The following is a 21,207-nucleotide window of genomic DNA, read 5'->3' on the forward strand; positions in this document are numbered from 1 at the left end:
GTAAACTGTACCACTAGGTGGTGATGTTTGATTATAAAGGGCATTAAGGTTCTTGGATTATAATTATTAAAACTGTACATCTATAGAGACTGAAACACATTAGCACGTGCCGTTTTCAATGCAAGCGTTGAAGCATCAAATAAATGTTTTTTTCTCCCTGTCATTAGATTGCTTTATCATTTGTCATATTTTATGTGAATGCATGTTGTTTGGTGTTTCATGTTCCATCATTGCTTTTTGTTTTGCATGTAGTTATGGCATGAGATACATAGCAAAAGTTCTGAAGAACAGCCTTCATGAAAAGTTTCCAGATGCCTCAGAGGATGAGCTGATGAAGGTAGCAGCCCTCAAAAGTATAACAAATAAATTGTATACATTTCCACTCACAGCCCAGTATATGCCATCTCTTTGTGAGCATGCTGAGGTGGGAGTAGTTTGATTTTTACGGTTTTAATGATGTGTCCTTTTTTTCATGGAAGATTATTGGAAACCTGCTGTACTACCGCTACATGAACCCAGCGATCGTGGCCCCCGACGGCTTCGACATCATCGACATGTCAGCAGGAGGGCAGCTCCACCTGGACCAGCGTCGTAACCTGGGATCGGTGGCAAAGATGCTCCAGCACTCTGCTGCCAATAAGCTGTTTGAGGGCGAGAACGCACATATGACTCCAATGAACAACTACATATCTCAGACATATGAGAAGTTTCGGTAAGAAAGGAGAAATGATGTTTCATGCGTAGCTGGCACAAGTGATCTGTAGAAACCTATGCCTGTGGCTCGGGGGCAGCACTGAGGGAAAAGTAGATCCTCCATGATGTTTTGTTCATGCTTAGAAACGACACTATGAATTTAGAGGAAAGAACGAGTGGTAGAGAAAGAAGAAACGGTCCTTTCAATAACAAAGACGGGAGGATAAAAAAGTCAATCCTGCTGATGAACATGTTTTTGTTGGAGGGTCGGGTTAAGTTCACATTGTGGAAATCTTGGTAAAGGAAGAAGCTTCTTTATCAGCAGGTGTTGAACTGAAAACCAGCTGGGCCAGAATTCAGGTTTTTAGCTGCATCACATTATCTTCGATTGACTTATTCAGGATAGCCCATGAATCTTTAAAAAAAATAGTATCTGATGCTGATTCACTAACTCAAAGTTATTTTTCTTCCAGGGTATTTTTCCAGTCTGCGTGTGATGTCCCTGAACCAGAGGAGAAGTTTAATATTGACGAATACTCGGACATGGTGAACTTGAGCAAACCTATCATCTACATCTCAATTGAGGAAATCATCAATACACACACGGTAAATCCAAACAGAATGAGGCTGTGCAATAACCTGGATTGAATTGACCTTCCTGCAGATACACTACAATGACTCAGTCTACATTTAAAAACTCTAGTAGAGGAAAACATGCAGTCTTACAAAGGGCATTTTTGTCAATTTAAAGAACATTTAGTGGATCTTGATGAAAAAAATCAGGGACTATATATAATGGTGTGTAGTATCTGGTGCAGTTTGACTGAATTTACTGGAAAAGTGGGGAGGCACGTGCATTTCTGACTTCTATTCCCGTTAGGATATCGTTTCATCCCTTTCTCAACCTTTTTTTTTTAAATTACTTTCCTGCACTCCCACCTACTTTCTTTCCATCATTGTCCTGTTTCCTTTCTTTATATTTTCAGACCACTTCCCCAGAAAGGAGGTCAGTGGTGAGGATGTCAGTGTGTTAAATCCAACTGTCCCTTTGTTATCGGTTTCACTCACACTTACAGGGAACAATGGAGAAGGGCAAAAGTTCTCTCAGCCTTTTTTTTATTTTTTATTTAATAATTGTCTTGTTTAAATTGAGACAATATGCATTTATTATTATTTGTGTGTTAAATGGATGTTTGTTGCTATACAGGACATAGTCAATATTACCCCCGTGTATATACAAATATGTAAATAGAAAGTTTTTAAAATATACTAGTCAAGAATTGGTTTGACTTGTAAGAGACACTTCCTAACCTGTGATCCCTAAATGTGCTCTGTTGTTTTTTCATCAATTTTAAACAACATTTATCACAATGCCACCAATCAGTGACTAATTAGACGAGGACATCTGTATTTCTTCAGCTGCTGTTGGAACATCTGGAGGCCATCTCTCCAGACCACAGTGACTTACTACACGAGCTGCTGCAGGACCTCGGAGACGTCCCTGATGTAGAGTCCTTGCTCGGTACTGTCAACCTCTTTATTGATAGAAAGCACAAGTTAGCTATAGGGCGTCTATTGTTTAACGAGCTGTGCTGTTTCGTTTCAGGGGAAGGAGCCGTCGACCCAAGTGACCCAAACCGAGAGAGCGCGCTGAACCAACTGGCAAAGACGGAAATCTCCCTCACACTAACCAGCAAGTTTGAGCTGCTGGAAGGAGACGACAAGGACCTGAAGGCTCTCATGACAAAGTAAGTTTGTGAAAGGGGGACAAAAATTACTGATTTTTCAGCTATGGGACCATGTAACCACTCAAGTCTTCAATATAAAGTTTGGGATCACTGTAAACGCTGTGTGATGCCCTTCATTTCACCTTCTTGACGCAGTGTGTTTTTATGGCTATCACTCAGTAGCTGGCCTCTGTTATCTTTCCTGCTCTTCTATCATTTCCTGTCCACAAAGGAAGGAGTTTAGTGGTCAGGGTTATCTTGCCATAAACATGTATCCGTCTACATCTCTTTCTTAAAACAGTCTAAGTTGGAGAGCTGGTCTCTTCATTTCTGGCATGTAGATTTTCATAAATAATAAATGTGACTCAATAATTCTGAGTTTACGTTTGATATTGAATTGTTTTCGGGCCATTATAACATGCCTTTGCAATACAATCATGGGTATCATTCAACAAAAAAAACAATTTGCTAAAAATGTCATACAAATACATAATATGAAAAATAACCCCCTGCCTTTATCAACAAGTTTATCTTTCACTTATTCGGATCCAAGCCTGTGATTCTTTCTTTATGATTAAAGGAATCTGATCAGACACAAAATTCAACCCAATTACCAGTTTGAACGTTTTTAAGATCAGTGTAACTTTCATTTCAGAGGTAATGTCAGCAACAGTTGAGTTCCTGCTCTAAATGATTATCTTTGTGCTTCAGGACTAAAAAGCTAATAGTGGATGTGGTTCGAATTCAACCTGGAGAGACTTTGCCTGCAATTCTTGAAACCCTTGCTACAGCTCCACAGGTAAAAAGAAAGAATTTATATGTAGTTTTTTGTTGTCTTTTGGAACCTGATGTGGTTGGTTATTGCTAATGTGACTTATTTCTTGAAGGAATTGGAGCATACAAAGATTGTGGAGCGCCGGGCAGTTCAGGACGCTCAGACACCAGAGGGTCTGAAGAGCAACCCGGCCGTGCTGGAGGACGGCCAGCTGCCTCTCGAGCAGAAGAAGAGGAAGATCCTGAGGAACCTTCGTAACCTGGAGCAGGCCGGCCTCGCCACTGCTGGTGACAAGTACCAGGAGCTCATCAATGGCATATCAAAGGTTGGGACATGCGCCTTTAACTACCTAGAAAACTCTGTTGGATGTGTTCAGCCGCTACATGTGTCGAATCTGTAATTGACAGGATATTCGCTACCAAAGACGCTACAGACAGAGAAGGAAGGCCGAGCTTGTGAAGCTCCAGCAGGCGTTGACAGCACTCAACTCGAAAACTGCCTTCTACCAGGACCAGATGAATTATTATGATACCTACATCAAGACGTGCCTGGATAACCTCAACCGCAAGTGAGTTGTGCCACGTTAGGATGAGGGGCTTTTCAAAATATCTTGGTTCATATGCGGTGTCTGTGCTTCCTGTTGGTTTGACGTAACGTGGCCAGAGTTCTTGTAATTTTTCAAAATGCATCGCTTTGTTTTGTTTATCCAGGAATTCCCGCAGATCTATAAAGCTGGACAGCAAAGGAGATGATAAGGGGAGTAAGAAGTGGAAGCCACAGTCTCTGAAGTACACTGCAGCAAGGCTGCATGAGAAGGGAGTCATCCTGGAGATAGAAGGGCTTCAGACCAACCAGTGAGTTCAGCCCCTCCTGCCAAAGGGAAAAAGAGCTGATGCGTTTGATTCAGTTTCTCCAAAGTCCTGTGGAAATTCCCAAATCCGGCAATGATGGTTCTATTTTCACCATTGTGCTGTGGTGGCAGTTTTCCCCCGTGCTAATGTGTTTCTCACATCTCAGGTTCAAAAATGTCATGTTTGACATTTCACCCACGGAGGAAGTCGGGGATTTCGAGGTGAAGGCCAAGTTTATGGGAGTGGAGATGGAAAAAGTCCAGCTTCATTTCCAGGTACACACTCCACAACATTTCCCTGATATGAAACGGCTCACTGGTCATCACTAAAACTTGATGACAGACAGTTAATGTTCCTGTTTGCCTCATGGAAGCGTCATGGGAATAAAGCAAATAGATTCCAGTTCAGACGCTCTTGTTGTGATGAGTCAGTGTTTTTGAGAGATTTTACACCCTATAATCATCTATATAATAACTGATTGTACTGGCATTATTATTTGTGTTGTGTACATATAAACCTGCCAAATCTGAGTGTCTCGTTGCAACTGTTTTGTGTCCAGGACCTTCTTCAGCTGCAGTACGAAGGTGTGGCCGTGATGAAGATGTTCGACAAAGCCAAAGTGAATGTCAATTTGCTCATTTTCCTCCTAAACAAGAAATTCTATGGGAAGTGAGAAACTAACGGTAGCAGAGCAGGAAGCAGATTGTGCCTTTTGAGTTCCTTCAACAAAATTAATAAAGTTAGAAAACATGAGATGGTTCAGGACAGAGTTTCAGCTTCCCCCCCAATGAAATGTTGTTTTTGTCCAATTCAAAATGTCCATTCTATATTTTGCATGTGGTGATTGTAAATGTAAAGTATTTTAAGAATTGACTTATAATGGTAATTGTGTTTTGTATGTAAAAGGTCCTAGAAAACATTATTGCTCTCTTGAACACTGAAAAAAACAGTTGGATGCAAATTTCAGCTGAGCAGTTCTATATCTGTCTCTCTATCTATCGCTCTGTCTCTCTTTGTCTCTGTCTCTCTGTCTCTCTTTGTCTCTTTGTCTCTGTCTCTCGTTCTCTGTCTCTCTGTCTCTGAGCTGTGGCGCAACAGCATGGCTTTATAAAATACTGTAGTTTACAAGTGCCTTTTTAATGAAAGCATTTAAAGCAACATGTTTTAATTAATAAAACATTTCAAACTTTTAAAGCTGCTGTTGCTGTATTTTTTAATGTGTATTATCGATAAATAAGTGATTTCTAATGTTTGAACGATGTGAATAATAAATTACCAATGCCCAACATTTCTCACATTATTGTTTGTTACATATTTCCATAAACAAACCCTTTGAGGGGGAATATTTAAAGCTCACTGGTCACATCATAGCTCTGCATTAGAGGAGGAGACGTGTGCAGTGAGGAGGAGGAGGAGGCGTGTCCACACTGAACTGTGATAACAGGTTTTATGCTGGATGAAAAACATCGAAGCGACTGTGGTGACAAACAGATCATTTCAACACGTATTCAGAGGATGTTCAGTGGAGCCATGGTTCACCTGTCTGCTGGGCTGTTGCTATTTGTTTCTCTCCAGAGCTCAGCACTCGCCCTCCAGAATGGTAGGTTGCTTTTTAACCATTGTTAAGAACATGAACAGTTTGTTATATATTATTGGGGAAATTAATGTATAGTTTTTCACTGGGTTAAACTCTGCTGGGTTTTACAGATGCAAGATTAACTTTTTGTTTATTAGTTACAGTCCTTTTGATTGAACATTTTAATGTGGTTTTTCGTATTCATACAGATGCTTTTGCAGAACAATGCCACAATTTCCAAGATGTCAAGCTGTTGATTATATGCAAGACTGTTAGAAACGCAGTAATAACCATGGATCCACCTTTTCAAGGCTGCCCCGTGAAGAATTTTCAAGAATTTGAATTGATCAGAAACTTTGTTTTTGAAAAATCTCCCCAAAATGTGTATTTCTGTCAGTCACATCAGGTCATAGACAGTGGTGGAAAATAACTCGTTACATTTTATTAAATATAATTCAGAGGTTAGGCTCTCTGTAATTTCAGTTATATGATAAATATATTCACTCCTCCACTACATTTATTCTATAGTTATAGGTTTTTGAGATTCTACCTACAAACTCACTTGCCTTGTATCAGGCTTTATGATTCACTGCTAGACTCACCAGAAATATATAAAGTAGTTACACATCAGCTGCCCTCAGATATTTAAATGCTGCAAGTTTATGCATCTCTAATAATCTGAATGTTTAATATAACTCTTTAAGGGTATTTATCTATTTAAAAACATATTGATGACAATATGTCTGATATTTAAATTGTGATGGAGCATTTGCTTTTTTACAAAACAGTATTTAATACTCTTAATAACAGAATCCAATTAATTACAAAATAAAAATGCCGCCCTGTGTTCCAAGACTTTTATGAGGTAACTGTGACCTTTGACCTCTGAAATCTAATCAGTTCTTCTTTGTGACAACAGATGAAAATCTTAAATTCTCTAAGGCAGACTTGAGATATGTACACAAGGCACCCATACCTGTGAGTTTAAGTGAACATTTGTACAAAATTTTAAAGAATTATCTTGTTTTATAAAGATATTGTATTCACATGAACATATGTTTGGACAGCTGCGAAATAAATTAACCCTCTGTTGCAGAGGCAGAAAAATTACTAATCCTCCAGTCTTAAAAATCCTCATTTTGAAGCTTCCTCTCTTGTTTCTGGATCACAGAACAGAAAGTTGAGTTTCTCTCCTCTGTCTCTTTAAAGGTTCCCTGCCTCGGACTTTCTCTGGGCACTTTGTCTTGGTCACCTATGAGCCCGTGGACTTTATTGACCTGTCGGCATCAGAAGGTGTGGGGGATGACGGGGGGTCGGGCTCTGGATCGGAGCAGGAGCTGGTGAAAGGTCACCACGGCTCACGCCATCACCCACAGAAGCACTATTTTGTCTCGGAGGGGGTCAAGCGTTTTCTCCAAGGTCGCCTGGCAACGAGCTTTATCCCGAGCGTTTACACCCTCGTCTTCATCATCAGTGTGCCCCTCAACCTTGCTGCTGTGGTGATGTTTGTGCATCAGATCCGTCCCAGGAAGCCGGCAGTGATCTACATGCTGAACCTGGCCTGCGCTGACCTGCTGTTCGGCCTGCTCCTTCCTTTCAAGATAGCCTACCATTACCATGGCAACAACTGGATCTATGGCTCCTTCATGTGCGGGGTTGTGACGGCCGCCTTCTACTGCAACATGTACTGCTCTGTCCTGCTCATCACGTGCATCAGCATCGACCGCTTCCTGGCTGTGGTGTACCCCATGAACTCCCTGACCTGGCGCAGCCCTCAGACGGCTTCGGCTGTGTGCGCCGCCATGTGGCTGCTGGCCCTCGGGGGGGTCTGCCCTCTGCTGGTCTCAGGACAGACCGTCTATTTGCCAGACCTGGACATCACCACCTGCCACGATGTGCTGGATGTGGAACAACTACAAGGTTACTATCTGTACTTCTTCCCCATCTACTCTTCGGTGTTCTTCTTCATCCCTCTCGTCTTCACCGTCGTCTGTTACGTCCGGATCATCCAGGCTCTGGCAGAGACCAACGTGGAGAACCGCTCCAGGAAGACTCGGGCTGTGGTGATGGCGGCGGTTGTGCTGGTGGTGTTTGTGGTCTGCTTCACTCCCACCAACATCCTCCTGATGGTCCACTACGTTCAAGTGTCCCACAGCTCCAGTGACGACTCCTACCAGGCCTACCTGCTCTCCTTGTGCGTGGGCAGCCTCAGCTGCTGTCTGGATCCAGTCCTCTATTACTTCGGCTCCTCCCAGTGCCAGAAGCAGATGGCTGCTGTGTTCAGATGTAGGCGACTGGCGAAGGTGGAGCGCAGCTCAGAGACGCACAGCACAAGAAGCAGTGGGCGGACAGACAGCAGCAGGTTAAGCAAGATGGAGAGCGCTGAAACGGGCCTGGGCAGCCACTACAGCCGGCTGGTGGCTTAGGTGCATGAGGAGGCTGAGTCACTTCCAACACACACCCACACTATATCACATCAATGTGTATCTGAAACATTACTGTTTGACCCAAAGGAAAAATCAAAACAGCACAATCACATACTTACATGTTTCTGTATATATGCACAGTGTGGTTTGAAAAGGTTTTGGAGAAGCTGCATGCAGCCTTGTTCAACTGGATTTATTTTGTCTTTAATTAGTTTTTCTTCGATGTATCATTGTTCAACATGTATTCACCACAGAGACAATTATTTCACAGCAAAGCATTTTTCTTTAAAAACATGACTTTTAATGAATTACATAATATACAACAATAATAATATTAATAATACTTTTCTCTTTAATCTGAAGAAAATCATGTAATGTGATGTAATCATTGGGGAACAATAAAAGTGTCTGTTAGGTTTTTAAAGGTGAGCAGGTCAAATTAATCACATTCATTCAGTGTGTAAATATCCAAGCTTGTGCTGAAGCATCAATCAAAAGAAAACTACTGCATTCACATAATTCTGCTTCACACAAAAGTTTTTATCTCTTGTGTTTTTTCTATTGCTGCTCACTGTCCTTGTCGTCTTGGCACAGCCCTGAAACACAGGAAAACATTTCAAAAAGATGAACTGTGAGATCAAAGCAGAGGGAAGTGTTCCTTCATGGAATTACTGCAAACATGATCAAAATACACAATGCATGGCCATGTTTAAAAGCAGCATCTCCACCTTGTGGAAACTTGTGTAAGTGGCCCTGACCAGTAGAGATGAGGACAAAGAGCTATTTTTCTATAATAGAGCAATGAAAACTGTTTATTACTGACCGGTTTTCCCATCGTAGCTGTGGAAGTTCTGCGGGAAGTTCAGACACCCGACTTGCTTCTTGAAAATTTCAACATTTTTGGGATCTATAAGTCCTGTCCTGGCTGAAAGAGGAGAGAGAGGTTTTCTTTAAAAGAAGGACATGTTTGAAACTCAGTCCAAAGGTGTGGAGGAGGACGGGACTCACTGAACTGTAGGATGTATCTACCGGTGACGTCCCCATTTCTGAAGGTGTCTGTCCACAGCAGGCAGTCCGGGCACGTCTGCAGGAGGTGTCCTTTGTGCTCAGACAGATTCTCTTTGAAGAAAAGGGACCGATTGTCACATGACGTCTATGTTTGTAATTGCAGACTCGTGTAAAGATAAATAAACTCACTGCGAAATGTGGTTGCAGGTCCTGACACTGTTGCATTGACCTGCCCCAGGATGCACCGATCACTGAAAAGCCCGATAAGTTGGGACAGAGGTTTACTTAACATAGTCATTTTTTTTTTTTTATTTATTTAGTCCTGTTGAAGGTTTTCTGATTAATTTAATGTAATTTAACTTACAAGCAGTGATCTCCCCATCGCAGTGTCACAGTCTGACTGTCAGAGGTGGGAGACAAATCTATCCAGGAGCTCTTCAGAGACTCCAGCGCCTTGTGGTACTGTTTCGGGTCTCCAGCTCCCATCACATAAACCCACTTTCCAAACACCTAAGAAAGGCAAGATTCCAATTTAACTCCAGTATTTTACACACATCTCACTGTGCATAGTACACTTTCTACAATCATAAAATCAAACTGTCCTATATATAAATGAGAAATCTAAGAATGACTCACCAGTTTGGGGTCGTCCGGTATAAAAGGTTTGACCAGGTCCTTGCAGTCGGGTGCGAATGCAGCACTGAGGGAAGTGAGAGCCAAGAGCAACACGGCACCACGAGCGGCCATGTTCAGACTGATGAGGAGGAGAATCGCTGCAGAGGAAGAGCCTGCGACAGAAACCGTCTAACACCGATTCATTTCCCCCAGAGGGGCATCAAAAAAATCTATATATCTGTATGCTAATCTGGGGGAGGAGGGGGTTTGTACATGGCCAGCACTGAATGGCCAGCCCAGCAGTCCCCTGTCCCCCTCGTCGATGGCCCTGAATGAACTTGAGCAACCGGCCGAGACTCGTCTTGGACCCGGAGCAGCTTTTCATTGGCAGAGGGAAGGTTGTTTCCCTGCGGGGGCCGAGTGGACTCCTCTCAGTGACACTTTAAAACTTTGACTCCTTCTCTCTCCCCCCCCTAATGGAGACGTTACCCGGCAACAGCCTTTGTTCAGGTTTCTGGGAAAAGCCGTGCAAGGAGCTGCACAAGTGAATGTGAAGCGTATAATGGTGACATGGGTCAGCACAGTGTCTGGCAACTCTGGCTGTTATTTGAAAGGCGATGAGGAAATGTTGGTGCCGAGAAGCCAGTTGCTTTTTTTTTAGCAGAATTAAACGGCTGGAACACAATGAGGGAGATTGAGAAGTGTTTTTTATTTCAGCACACACAACCAGTGGAAAACCGTGGAGGCATTAAAGAATCTAAACTACATTCATGTCACAACGCAAGACTACATCAGTGCACAAGCGGATCACACAGCACGAGTTAGTTCATGTTGGGCTGGACTTGTTTCAGGTGTTTGGAAGCTGTTCACTTGGCAGGAGGCTCAGCCTCAGTCGGCTCCTTCTCCGTGCTCTCGACGACCGGTGAAGCAGTTTCCCTGTCGTCTGCACACAGATCTGCAATAACAGAGGAGCCATGAAAACGGTTCGCTGTGATGATGGAGGTGTGGGCGGTGGGAAGATGCAGAGCTGAAATGACGACTGACCTGTGCCCCCAAAGTGGTACTCCGGGAGGAAGTTCAGACACTTGGCCTGCTGCTTGAAGGTCTCTAGTTCGGACGCATCCAGAGTGCCGGTCCGTGCTTTAAGAGAGGGGAACAAAACAGGAAGTGAGGAGGTGTGGGGGGGCCAGGGTCAGGAAGACAAAACCTTGTATTGACATAAAAACAAACATACAATTTAAAGGTTCAGTGGTTAAGATTTAGGTGAAATGGAAAATATTGACAAAAAACAAGATAAAATATTCCTAGTGATGTTTTCACAAGTGTGTGATCATCTAAATTGTACAAATTGTTTTATTTTTACCTTAGAATGGAACCTTTTATATTGAAATACTTCATATGTACTCTCTACAGAGGCTGCCATGTTTTTTACAGTATACAGTAGCCCAGACTGTACACACTAAACAACTTTTGACTTTTTATGACAAGTGAAGGATAATACAGTTTTTTTCGTTCTTTGGAAGGGGAGGGTGAGATGTGGGGGATTCAGCTGCAACGCGCCACTTCACCACTAGATGTCATTCATTTCTACACACTGAACCTTTAATACAAAGAGACAAATAAAAACTTACTAAAGAGAAAAAAGTATCGTCCCTTTGTCTTGCCGTCAGGGAGGAGGGTGTAGTCTTCGGACAGGAGGCAGTCGGCACACGTCTCATAGTACTTCCCATCATGATAGGACGAGTGACCATTGATGTTAACTGTGGGTCAAAGATTCAAACAGGCGTAAAGTCAACCACTGTTCTCTTTCCATGTCGAGCACAGGAAAATACATATAAATAGTATAAATACAGCAGATTATATAAGATAGTGATACATTTGGATGCTTGTGTGACTGTTTTTAATGAAATTCAGACATTTCTGAGTGATGCAAATCACCCACATAACATAACAGCGCATAGAGCGAGGGATGGAGAGACTGAAACAAAACCACTGTGAATATGTCAAGATGCGTACAATTGGTGTGGCTGGTCATTCCAGAGATGGTGGCGTTGGCTAAACCCTGCAGGCATTTATCATCATTTCTGTAATGAGAGGAAAAAAGATCCACGTCAACTTCTCAATATCAACCATGAGCAGTGAGCTCCAGAGGACTTTGTGTGTCCTGTGCAGTGTCCTCACAGGCGGTCGGCCCAGTAGATGGTCATGACGCCGCTGTCGGAGGAAGCCGACAGTTCCACCCAGGAGCTGTTCACTGTCGACAGGTCGGTCTTCAGGCCGGGCTCGTCCCACGTCCCGACATGAAACACCCACTTCCCATAGATCTGCCACACACATCATATAATATGAAAAGATATGAACAATACAGTGTAATATAACATAACATAACATAACATAACATTACATCACATCACATCACATAACACAACATAATACAATATAATGTAATATAATATAATGTTTATCCACAATTGCACAACAACTATATCCACTGAGGAAGATCATGTGCAATATGATATTTTTATTTTCAAACTAAACAAATACCTATTATCGGTTTATCTGCTATGAATTGCTACTAAATCACAAAGAGTGATTGCGTAAGGCACATAATACTCATGCAGTAATCTGAATGGACAGCTGATAATAATTTACAGTAGGCACGATATATTTTTCATACAGTTTTCTACGTTTAATCTCATTGTAGAAACATAGAAATGAAAAACAAAAACAAAAATCTGCCACATCAATAACCCTTAGGACTGCACTGCAGAGCCCCCTCACGGAGGACACGCAGCTCACAACAGGCGACCAGCGTTACTCACAGGGCTGTGGCTGTCCAGGACCAGAGGCTTGACCAGCTCTTTGCAGTCGGTCGGTTCAGACGAGACACCCAGGGAGGCGAGAGCCAGCAGAGCCGCAACCAGCTGTGCAGCCATGGTTAGAGACAGCGGGCAGCCGGAGAGCATCAGCAGTGTCAGGGATCCTGCCAGCAGCTACAGCCTCCTCACAGGGACCAGGGGAAGTGTTCTGTAACAGTGGGCTGGGCCACACACACAAACACACACACACGCACACAAACACACACACACACACACACACACACGCACACACACACACACACACACACACACACACACACACTGCTTGTTTCAGCAGGGGCTTGTGTCCTATTTCGCTTTTACATAACAGCCATCTGGCAGAGTCTGAATACCAAGACCCCTGCTTCTTTCAATAGGCAATCACCCTCCTGCACAGAGTCACACACACACAAACACACACACACACACACACACACACACACACACACACACACACTCACACACACACACAAACACACACACACACACACTCTCACACACACACACACACACACACACACACACACAGCAGACCGAACACTGAAGCCTACTCCTCTCCTTTCAAATTACAATTCACGTGCACTCTTACGCAACTTGGACTACCTCCTTTGTTTGGTGGGAAAAGTTCAGGGACTTTTAGCCCACTGAGGAAAAAAAGTCAATACTAGATCTTTTGTCAGAGTGTTTGCAAAACATCTAAACTGGAGATTAAATGACCAACGATGGTACTTGACCTCAGGGTTTTGGTCAAGGAGACAGGTGCAGTTCGGTCCAGTCTTCTTTAAATAGATAATGTAAAGGGAGGTTATGTAAGTCATAAATTAGTGGTGTTGTCCCTTTATAGATGTGCACTGACACGCCCTTTCTAAGGAGATCTGCGAACCACCCGGATCCAGAGGGAGAAATACTGAATGCATTGTTCAATCTGGCAGCAAACGTTTTGGGGTAGATAATAAAACGAGCCCCTTAAGGAATGACAGCTGCGTGAATGGGGAGCTTACACAAGACGAGGTTGTGCAACTCTTTTTTAGAACATAAGCGTCAACATGTTTTTCTTCTTGTAGGAAAAATCTCGACATGGTGCGAAGCAACTTGAAGAAGGGCTGCGTTCAAATAAACCTTTCTCGAAGGCGTGTTGCAGTGTCGCCTGCTCCCCATCATTCAAGGGGAACTCGGACTAGTGGTGTAGCCGTGAAAAGACTCACGAATGAAAAAGTATTGAATCCGATTCAGCTCTGCTCAGTTTTTCCTTCTCTGACTCCCCTGACGTTTTGGATTTGCTCGGTCATCTAAACTCTTTTGCAGAAATCACCGCAGGTTACCGGGTGGTGTCAGGGTCACGAAGTTACCACACAGATTGTATTCAATGCAAAATGGAAGTATCCAAACACACACTCACTTCTTTTTGTCAAGCTTTTTATGCATATGCACAGATGAAAACAACCTTTTGTCCATGCCGATTCATGAACCGTACAGTTAACATGAAATCATTCTTCTCATCTCATCTTTAATACAGAAAAGGTTTCCTATGAGTGGTACAGATTCATCAAACAGGTGTTCAGGACGGATTTGAGGTTCGAAGCAGATGACGACTTGTTCTTTTCAATGTGTTTTCTTCAGTGTTCTCCCTCCTTTACGTCTGTGGCGGCCTCCTCCTCCTCCTCCTCGGGACACAGGTCTGAAACAGAGGTGGGAGGTGAGGTGAACAAGTGTCACAGTATGTTACTTCTGGCGGCCGCGACAGCGAAACTGCAGCATCTCACCTGTGGTCTCTGAATAGTGGAATTCAGCTGGGAAGTTGAGGCATGCAGCTTGTTTCTTGAACGCATCATGATCAGCATCGTCCAACTTCCCAGACTTTGCTGCGGGGGGGGGGGGGGGGGGGGGGGGGGGTTTGACCAGCTCTTTGCAGTCGGTCGGTTCAGACGAGACACCCAGGGAGGCGAGAGCCAGCAGAGCCGCAACCAGCTGTGCAGCCATGGTTAGAGACAGCGGGCAGCCGGAGAGCATCAGCAGTGTCAGGGATCCTGCCAGCAGCTACAGCCTCCTCACAGGGACCAGGGGAAGTGTTCTGTAACAGTGGGCTGGGCCACACACACAAACATACACACAAACACACACACACGCACACAAACACACACACACACACACACACACACACACACACACACACACACACTGCTTGTTTCAGCAGGGGCTTGTGTCCTATTTCGCTTTTACATAACAGCCATCTGGCAGAGTCTGAATACCAAGACCCCTGCTTCTTTCAATAGGCAATCACCCTCCTGCACAGAGTCACACACACACAAACACACACACACACACACACACACACACACACACACACACACTCACACACACACACACAAACACACACACACACACACTCTCACACACACACACACACACACACACACACACACACACACACACACACACACACACACAGCAGACCGAACACTGAAGCCTACTCCTCTCCTTTCACATTACAATTCACGTGCACTCTTACGCAACTTGGACTACCTCCTTTGTTTGGTGGGAAAAGTTCAGGGACTTTTAGCCCACTGAGGAAAAAAAGTCAATACTAGATCTTTTGTCAGAGTGTTTGCAAAACATCTAAACTGGAGATTAAGTGACCAACGATGGTACTTGACCTCAGGGTTTTGGTCAAGGAGACAGGTGCAGTTCGGTCCAGTCTTCTTTAAATAGATAATGTAAAGGGAGGTTATGTAAGTCATAAATTAGTGGTGTTGTCCCTTTATAGATGTGCACTGACACGCCCTTTCTAAGGAGATCTGCGAACCACCCGGATCCAGAGGGAGAAATACTGAATGCATTGTTCAATCTGGCAGCAAACGTTTTGGGGTAGATAATAAAACGAGCCCCTTAAGGAATGACAGCTGCGTGAATGGGGAGCTTACACAAGACGAGGTTGTGCAACTCTTTTTTAGAACATAAGCGTCAACATGTTTTTCTTCTTGTAGGAAAAATCTCGACATGGTGCGAAGCAACTTGAAGAAGGGCTGCGTTCAAATAAACCTTTCTCGAAGGCGTGTTGCAGTGTCGCCTGCTCCCCATCATTCAAGGGGAACTCGGACTAGTGGTGTAGTCGTGAAAAGACTCACGAATGAAAAAGTATTGAATCCGATTCAGCTCTGCTCAGTTTTTCCTTCTCTGACTCCCCTGACGTTTTGGATTTGCTCGGTCATCTAAACTCTTTTGCAGAAATCACCGCAGGTTACCGGGTGGTGTCAGGGTCACGAAGTTACCACACAGATTGTATTCAATGCAAAATGGAAGTATCCAAACACACACTCACTTCTTTTTGTCAAGCTTTTTATGCATATGCACAGATGAAAACAACCTTTTGTCCATGCCGATTCATGAACCGTACAGTTAACATGAAATCATTCTTCTCATCTCATCTTTAATACAGAAAAGGTTTCCTATGAGTGGTACAGATTCATCAAACAGGTGTTCAGGACGGATTTGAGGTTCGAAGCAGATGACGACTTGTTCTTTTCAATGTGTTTTCTTCAGTGTTCTCCCTCCTTTACGTCTGTGGCGGCCTCCTCCTCCTCCTCCTCGGGACACAGGTCTGAAACAGAGGTGGGAGGTGAGGTGAACAAGTGTCACAGTATGTTACTTCTGGCGGCCGCGACAGCGAAACTGCAGCATCTCACCTGTGGTCTCTGAATAGTGGAATTCAGCTGGGAAGTTGAGGCATGCAGCTTGTTTCTTGAACACATCATGATCAGCATCGTCCAACTTCCCAGACTTTGCTGCGGGGGGGGGGGGGGGGGGGGGGGGGGTTAGGGTTATAACGTTTTCTCGGTTAAGTAGTGTAAATGAAGTTGGTTGAGTGGAGAGTTGAGCAGGTACAGAGGTCAGTGAACTCACTGAAGAGGAAGAGGTTTCGGCCCTGTTTGGATTCCCCGCTCCACAGGATGCACCCAGCGCAGGTCTGCAGATGCTTCCCAGCCTGCTCCTGAGTGTGGATCTTGAAATGAACTAAGAATTTCGCGCAGAATAAAAGTTAGTGTTACAGCACATGTAATATTGTCCTTGATAACAACGTACTCACATGTCACTTCGGTGTCGTTTTTTATGAAGGTGCCGTTAACTTCTCCATGAATACATTTCCCATTCCTGTTAAAGAGAGTTAAACATGATCAGCAGAGACGGGAATTGACAAAAGCTCACCTTATGCACTGGACACTTGCATTTAAAACATTAATTTTCACAAAGTTCGTCATTTACACTCTGTCCATCCAGCGCAGGGTCATATTGTCACTATCGGGTATGGGTGAGAGTTCAATCTGGGAGCTGTTGAAATCTTTAAGTCCCTTTAGAATCTCTTCATTGTCTGATGTTCCAACGTGCAAAATCCATTTTCCAGAAACCTGCAGGACAAAGATGTGCAAAAATAAAACCCATAATATTATCTAACAATCTAACTTTAAGGGATATAAAACACTTTAAACATTTGCTTGACCTAAAACCTTCCAGAAGTTGATGGCTCTTAATTTGGAGAACACACCTCAGCATTAGCACACCTCAGCAATACAAATATAATTGTTATCCTATGTTAGTGTTAATTCATGTAAAAGCACCAAAAGGCAAACGAGAAAAAATGCTGAGGACAATGGATGCACCTGGCTTCGCTCCTCCAGAGGTTTCAGCAGCTTTGCACATTCTGGGTCAGTCGCAGCCGTCAGAGAGCAGAGAGCCAGCAGAGCTACACAGAAGTGAGCAGACATGGTCAGCAGAGGACACAGGAACAAGTAGAGGACAGCTGGACTCCAGCAGGAGGGACTGGAGGAGCAGAGGGGATGCAACGTTAATATGAGAGAAGGGGGTGGGGTTGGGGGTAGGGTTATTGATTCTATTTGATTTTATTTGTAAAGCGCCAAACCTTGACAAAGATTGAGAAACCCAACAGTTCCCACGATGAGCAAACATAGAGAGAGAAAACTCCCTCTCAAAAGGGGGAGAGGAGAGAGAGAGATCAGAAACATTTTCATGTAACCGTCATATTTAAGCTCAGTCAGACTGACTGTCATAGTGAAAAATAAGAAGAATGACATTTAGTTAATGATGCTATTAATGATGGCAGCAGTTGGGAGATACCTGCAGAGATCGAGAGATTTAGTGCATGATGGGAATTCCTATAGCAGCATGGCCGAGGGATGGTTCCACGTGTCTCTTTGTCTGCCTTCCCTCCTTCACAGATGTCATGCAACAACCTTGTTAGATGCACCAGTGTCTTGTTTACTTCTCTTTTTACACCCTCCGTTCCTGTGGTGCGATGTCAACCCTGCGGCTTCACTCTGGCTCCAAAAGATGTCACCAGCCCGAGATGGCAGCGTCCATATCTGGAATATTTCCATTTTTGTACAACTGGATCAAGTGAAGATGCGTCCTCAATTTTTTTTTTTTCAATCTATGACCTTACACAAACAGGAATTTGAGACATGAGTCTAAGCAACAGATCTTCAACGGCAAACACAGTCATTCAGTCGTGTTCATGCCGACTCACACAAAAAGTCCTCGCAAATGAAAAGCTGACACTTTGACTTAAGGTAAGAGAAGCTTTATACCAGCATATTCAAAACCCATGAAATACTTCTCTGTATTTACAAAAACACAATAATAAAGAATAAAAAAGAGAAAATGAATACATCACAAATGGAGTCCCACGTTTTGCCACAAAACAAAGAACATGATTCCATTTAAAAAAGCACTTTTTCTTGTACTCCCACTTATGGCTTCGAATCTAACAACAACAACAGAAAAAAAGAACCATAATAATATTCTTTAAAAAAAGTCGCAATTCAGTCGTGATGGTGCATCATCAGTCCATCGCTCCATTTTGCGATAACTCTACGGAATTTTCTTTAAATAATAACAATAATATCAAATACACATACAAGACAGAGGAGCTACATTTGTGAGCTGTACACTTTGCAGTACGGGAGGGTAACGGGGAATGTTCACAGGCATATTGACCTTTTATACATGATACAATCCTGGGCAGTGAAAAAAGTTCAAAACGTTGATTAAAAACAAGCTTATTTTAGCTCTGTACCAGCCATCCTCTCATATCCCTCTGAGATCACAGTTATTCCGGATGACACTAAAGTATGGGTGACCGGAGTGAAGCTTGCGTCTTATGGTTTAAAATCTTTATGGTTTGTCTTCGATTTTTGTTAATTGACATTTCTGTCCAGTCAACTGTGACATAACCGATAAATCATTTGGATCCAGAGGTCAAGAGAGGCCTCAGTAAACAAAAGCCTGACTAATATTTCACTATCTGTTCACCTTAGATAACCTCTTTACATAAGACAGAACAACTTGTTTGTGTGATTGTGCTGTGAACAGAAAAAAAAAGTCTGAGTTGCAACAAAGGTGGTCTGCTTAAAGATCAAAGATCACTTGCATAAAACAAAAGTTTTTTAGAATTTTCCATTTATCTGCTGTTCAAACCTTCTTCCTCTTTTCTGCTGCTTCTCGCAATTCAGTGACAGTTGGCATTAGGGCTGATCTGGTTTGAAGGGTGCTGAATGGTACTTGCAGAACTTTCGGATTCTGTCCAGTAGATCGCCTTTGATGTCAGCCGCAATATGGCAGCAAGGGGTCTTATTTAATCTTATGGGGGCAACTGCGACAATCCCTAAGAGCGCTATTTTGCCACAACTAAAAGGCTAAAATTATTATTCTGGGTCTTTGCTAAGTGTCTGGCAACTTAAAGAGATATTTCACTAATTACCTCCCAGAAAACGTTTTGGGCTTTGATGAAGCCTGATACGTTTCCTTGGGGGTATTTCAAAAGTTTGAGGGACATTTCTTCCGTTGCCTCTCAGTGCTTATCAAGTTTGAATGTGCAGGGTCTCCCAAGCTTTACAGGTTGACGGGTGGAGGCCAGATGAAAAGTGATCCGCAGGTCCTCAAGGTTGGAGGAGCCAGTCCCGTAAAATAAGAAGCAAAGTTTCGGAAAGAGCGATGGAGGAAACTAATGGCAGAAAGGAATTTGTAACTTTCTCTAATCCCTCAGGGGATTTGCTTCTATTTTGACCAATAGCTTTTTGGTTTGCTATATGTTAGCTAAGGTTACAAACTTGAACTAGACAGTTCTATAATGCTATGACGGACATTACCAAGCCACTTCATGGACTTTACAGCGCTTCTCCACTTTTGCAATATGTTTTATCATCATTATTATAATTTAGTATTCCGACACAATTTGTGACATCAGTGGCTACAGGTCAAAAGTCACGTATTCTCCCTTTAAGCCTTGAACAAAGCTCAGTTTTCTCTGTTGCTATTCAATGCAGAAAGATATTTCAAGTTGTGAGGAGGCCTTGAGTGATTTATGTTTTAAGCCTGAAAGTCGCTGACATTGCCCTAAACTCATGTTCCTCATCAGGCCTTGGAAATGTAACAGAGGTGAGAGGGAGTGATTTTGCATTTTTCACATTTGTGGTGGAAAAGTGTGTGACGGAAAATTAAAAAATAATCATGAAACCCATTGTATAAAACATAAAACACAATTTTAAAAGCCCCAAAAGTTGACTTTACAAATATCTATGTCGATTAAAATCGCATGTTAATAGGATTGTGATGTCTCTCGATTCTCCTCCACCAAGTGATTTCTCAGGTAAAGACAAAAGATGTGACAACAAGTAAGATACCATTTTTACTGTTAATCAAAAAAGTGTCTCTATCTCTTTAAGTCCTTGGAAATTTAAACTTTAGCATAAATAGGATACTGGCCATTTTGTTTTTGAGCATGAACTCCAGGACATGATGCAAAAAGGCAGAAACACCTGTCTGTGACTGGAGTGAGTGTGCACAGTCACAGCATTTGCAAATATACAAAGAGTTCTCCTCCGAGGGTTCTCATCCGTTTGGTTCCTTTGTACAGTCTCATGGTTGCAGAGGAAGAACTGATGAATGTAGCAGGGTCACCACGTAGAACAGGGGGAGACCAAATAACGGAGGAGGAGAGGTGAACAGAAACCAATGAAGGATTTGGGGAAGAGATGTAGAGGGGGTGGAGAGGGACGGAGCCCTGGGGGGGGCAACTGTCCTGACTGGGTCAGTGGTGGTGGTGGAGGAAGAGTCACTGGCCAAGATGACGTCACATCCAGTCTCTCTGCTTTTCTCTGCACCAGCGCACTGAGCGAGTGATCGGGGTGCCGCCCAAACCTTCACACACTCATCGTCATGTTTGGAGAATACTGCAGAAACAAAAGTCCAGTGTCACTGTGTGTGTGTGTGTGAGGGGGAGAGAAAAGCAGGTTTGTATTTGACAGTGACTCCGTTCACAAGGATAACAATATTCTAATACTAACCCAAATAGGGTCATCCTCAGAATAAGCAATAATCGTATTAGGACATGTGGAGTATCCCGAACATAGTTGTAGTATGTAGACATGTATACGTCTTAATTGCATTATAATGTCCTATTGGAGTTTTAACAGCATTTGGCCACATCAACAGGTGACACACAGGTGTAAACTAAATAAATAAAAAGGAGGTGTGCTTTTGCAAGACTTTTACAGTTTTACATTTACATTTTAGTTTTTGTTGCGAGTTAGATGAGATGATTCATGAGTTCTCTGCAGCACCACCCATCAGCTCCCTCTGATCAATCCAAACAGTAGCTGACGACT

General features: G+C 43.1%; 4 protein-coding genes and 1 long non-coding RNA gene across 5 annotated transcripts in view; 2 read left to right on the forward strand and 3 right to left on the reverse strand.

The window, feature by feature from the left end:
• Positions 1 to 5,240, forward strand: part of iqgap2 (IQ motif containing GTPase activating protein 2) — a 29,769-nt gene extending 24,529 nt beyond the window's left edge. The window contains exons 28-38 of the mRNA XM_062382126.1: positions 253 to 337; positions 480 to 712; positions 1,167 to 1,299; positions 2,113 to 2,215; positions 2,300 to 2,441; positions 3,132 to 3,219; positions 3,308 to 3,520; positions 3,603 to 3,763; positions 3,906 to 4,049; positions 4,213 to 4,321; positions 4,606 to 5,240. Coding sequence (XP_062238110.1) covers positions 253 to 337; positions 480 to 712; positions 1,167 to 1,299; positions 2,113 to 2,215; positions 2,300 to 2,441; positions 3,132 to 3,219; positions 3,308 to 3,520; positions 3,603 to 3,763; positions 3,906 to 4,049; positions 4,213 to 4,321; positions 4,606 to 4,719 — 1,525 coding nt within the window. The 3' untranslated portion in view covers positions 4,720 to 5,240. The remainder of the gene's footprint in view (positions 1 to 252; positions 338 to 479; positions 713 to 1,166; positions 1,300 to 2,112; positions 2,216 to 2,299; positions 2,442 to 3,131; positions 3,220 to 3,307; positions 3,521 to 3,602; positions 3,764 to 3,905; positions 4,050 to 4,212; positions 4,322 to 4,605) is intronic.
• Positions 5,241 to 5,488: 248 nt separating this feature from the next.
• f2r (coagulation factor II (thrombin) receptor) lies at positions 5,489 to 9,256 on the forward strand. Its single transcript, XM_062384669.1, has 2 exons — positions 5,489 to 5,646; positions 6,832 to 9,256. Exons 1-2 carry the CDS (start codon positions 5,496 to 5,498, stop codon positions 8,046 to 8,048), a joined length of 1,368 nt encoding a protein of 455 aa, XP_062240653.1. The 5' UTR covers positions 5,489 to 5,495; the 3' UTR covers positions 8,049 to 9,256.
• A 1,105-nt stretch (positions 9,257 to 10,361) lies between these two features.
• LOC133950618 (uncharacterized) lies at positions 10,362 to 12,686 on the reverse strand. The gene is made up of 6 exons (XM_062384670.1): positions 12,494 to 12,686; positions 11,853 to 11,995; positions 11,688 to 11,755; positions 11,303 to 11,431; positions 10,716 to 10,811; positions 10,362 to 10,626 (listed from the first exon to the last, which is right to left on the reverse strand). The coding sequence occupies exons 1-6, from the start codon at positions 12,635 to 12,637 to the stop codon at positions 10,538 to 10,540; spliced, it is 669 nt and encodes a 222-aa protein (XP_062240654.1). The 5' UTR covers positions 12,638 to 12,686; the 3' UTR covers positions 10,362 to 10,537.
• Positions 12,687 to 13,928: 1,242 nt separating this feature from the next.
• On the reverse strand, positions 13,929 to 14,409 carry LOC133947131 (uncharacterized). The gene is made up of 2 exons (XR_009918799.1): positions 14,293 to 14,409; positions 13,929 to 14,207 (listed from the first exon to the last, which is right to left on the reverse strand). It is a non-coding gene; the product is annotated as an uncharacterized LOC133947131 (long non-coding RNA).
• Positions 14,410 to 18,106: 3,697 nt separating this feature from the next.
• The window catches only part of LOC133949574 (single-stranded DNA-binding protein 2), a 52,622-nt gene continuing 49,521 nt past the window's right edge, over positions 18,107 to 21,207 (reverse strand). The window contains exon 17 of the mRNA XM_062383493.1: positions 18,107 to 20,772. Coding sequence (XP_062239477.1) covers positions 20,743 to 20,772 — 30 coding nt within the window. The 3' untranslated portion in view covers positions 18,107 to 20,742. The remainder of the gene's footprint in view (positions 20,773 to 21,207) is intronic.

This window comes from Platichthys flesus, chromosome 3 (genome assembly GCF_949316205.1).
Source record: "Platichthys flesus chromosome 3, fPlaFle2.1, whole genome shotgun sequence".
In the NCBI taxonomy this organism is placed as follows: Eukaryota; Metazoa; Chordata; class Actinopteri; order Pleuronectiformes; family Pleuronectidae; genus Platichthys; species Platichthys flesus.

Bases quoted from the DNA above. Each gene is read 5' to 3' on its own strand.
- f2r (XM_062384669.1), top strand. From the start codon at position 5,496: ATGCTGGATGAAAAACATCGAAGCGACTGTGGTGACAAACAGATCATT. The intron at 5,647-6,831 runs GTAGGTTGCTTT...GTCTCTTTAAAG, and splicing joins AGCACTCGCCCTCCAGAATG to GTTCCCTGCCTCGGACTTTC.
- LOC133950618 (XM_062384670.1), bottom strand. From the start codon at position 12,637: ATGCTCTCCGGCTGCCCGCTGTCTCTAACCATGGCTGCACAGCTGGTT. The intron at 11,996-12,493 runs GTGAGTAACGCT...TGTGTGTGGCAG, and splicing joins TCCTGGACAGCCACAGCCCT to ATCTATGGGAAGTGGGTGTT. The intron at 10,812-11,302 runs GTAAGTTTTTAT...CCTCTCTTAAAG, and splicing joins ACGATACTTTTTTCTCTTTA to CACGGACCGGCACTCTGGAT.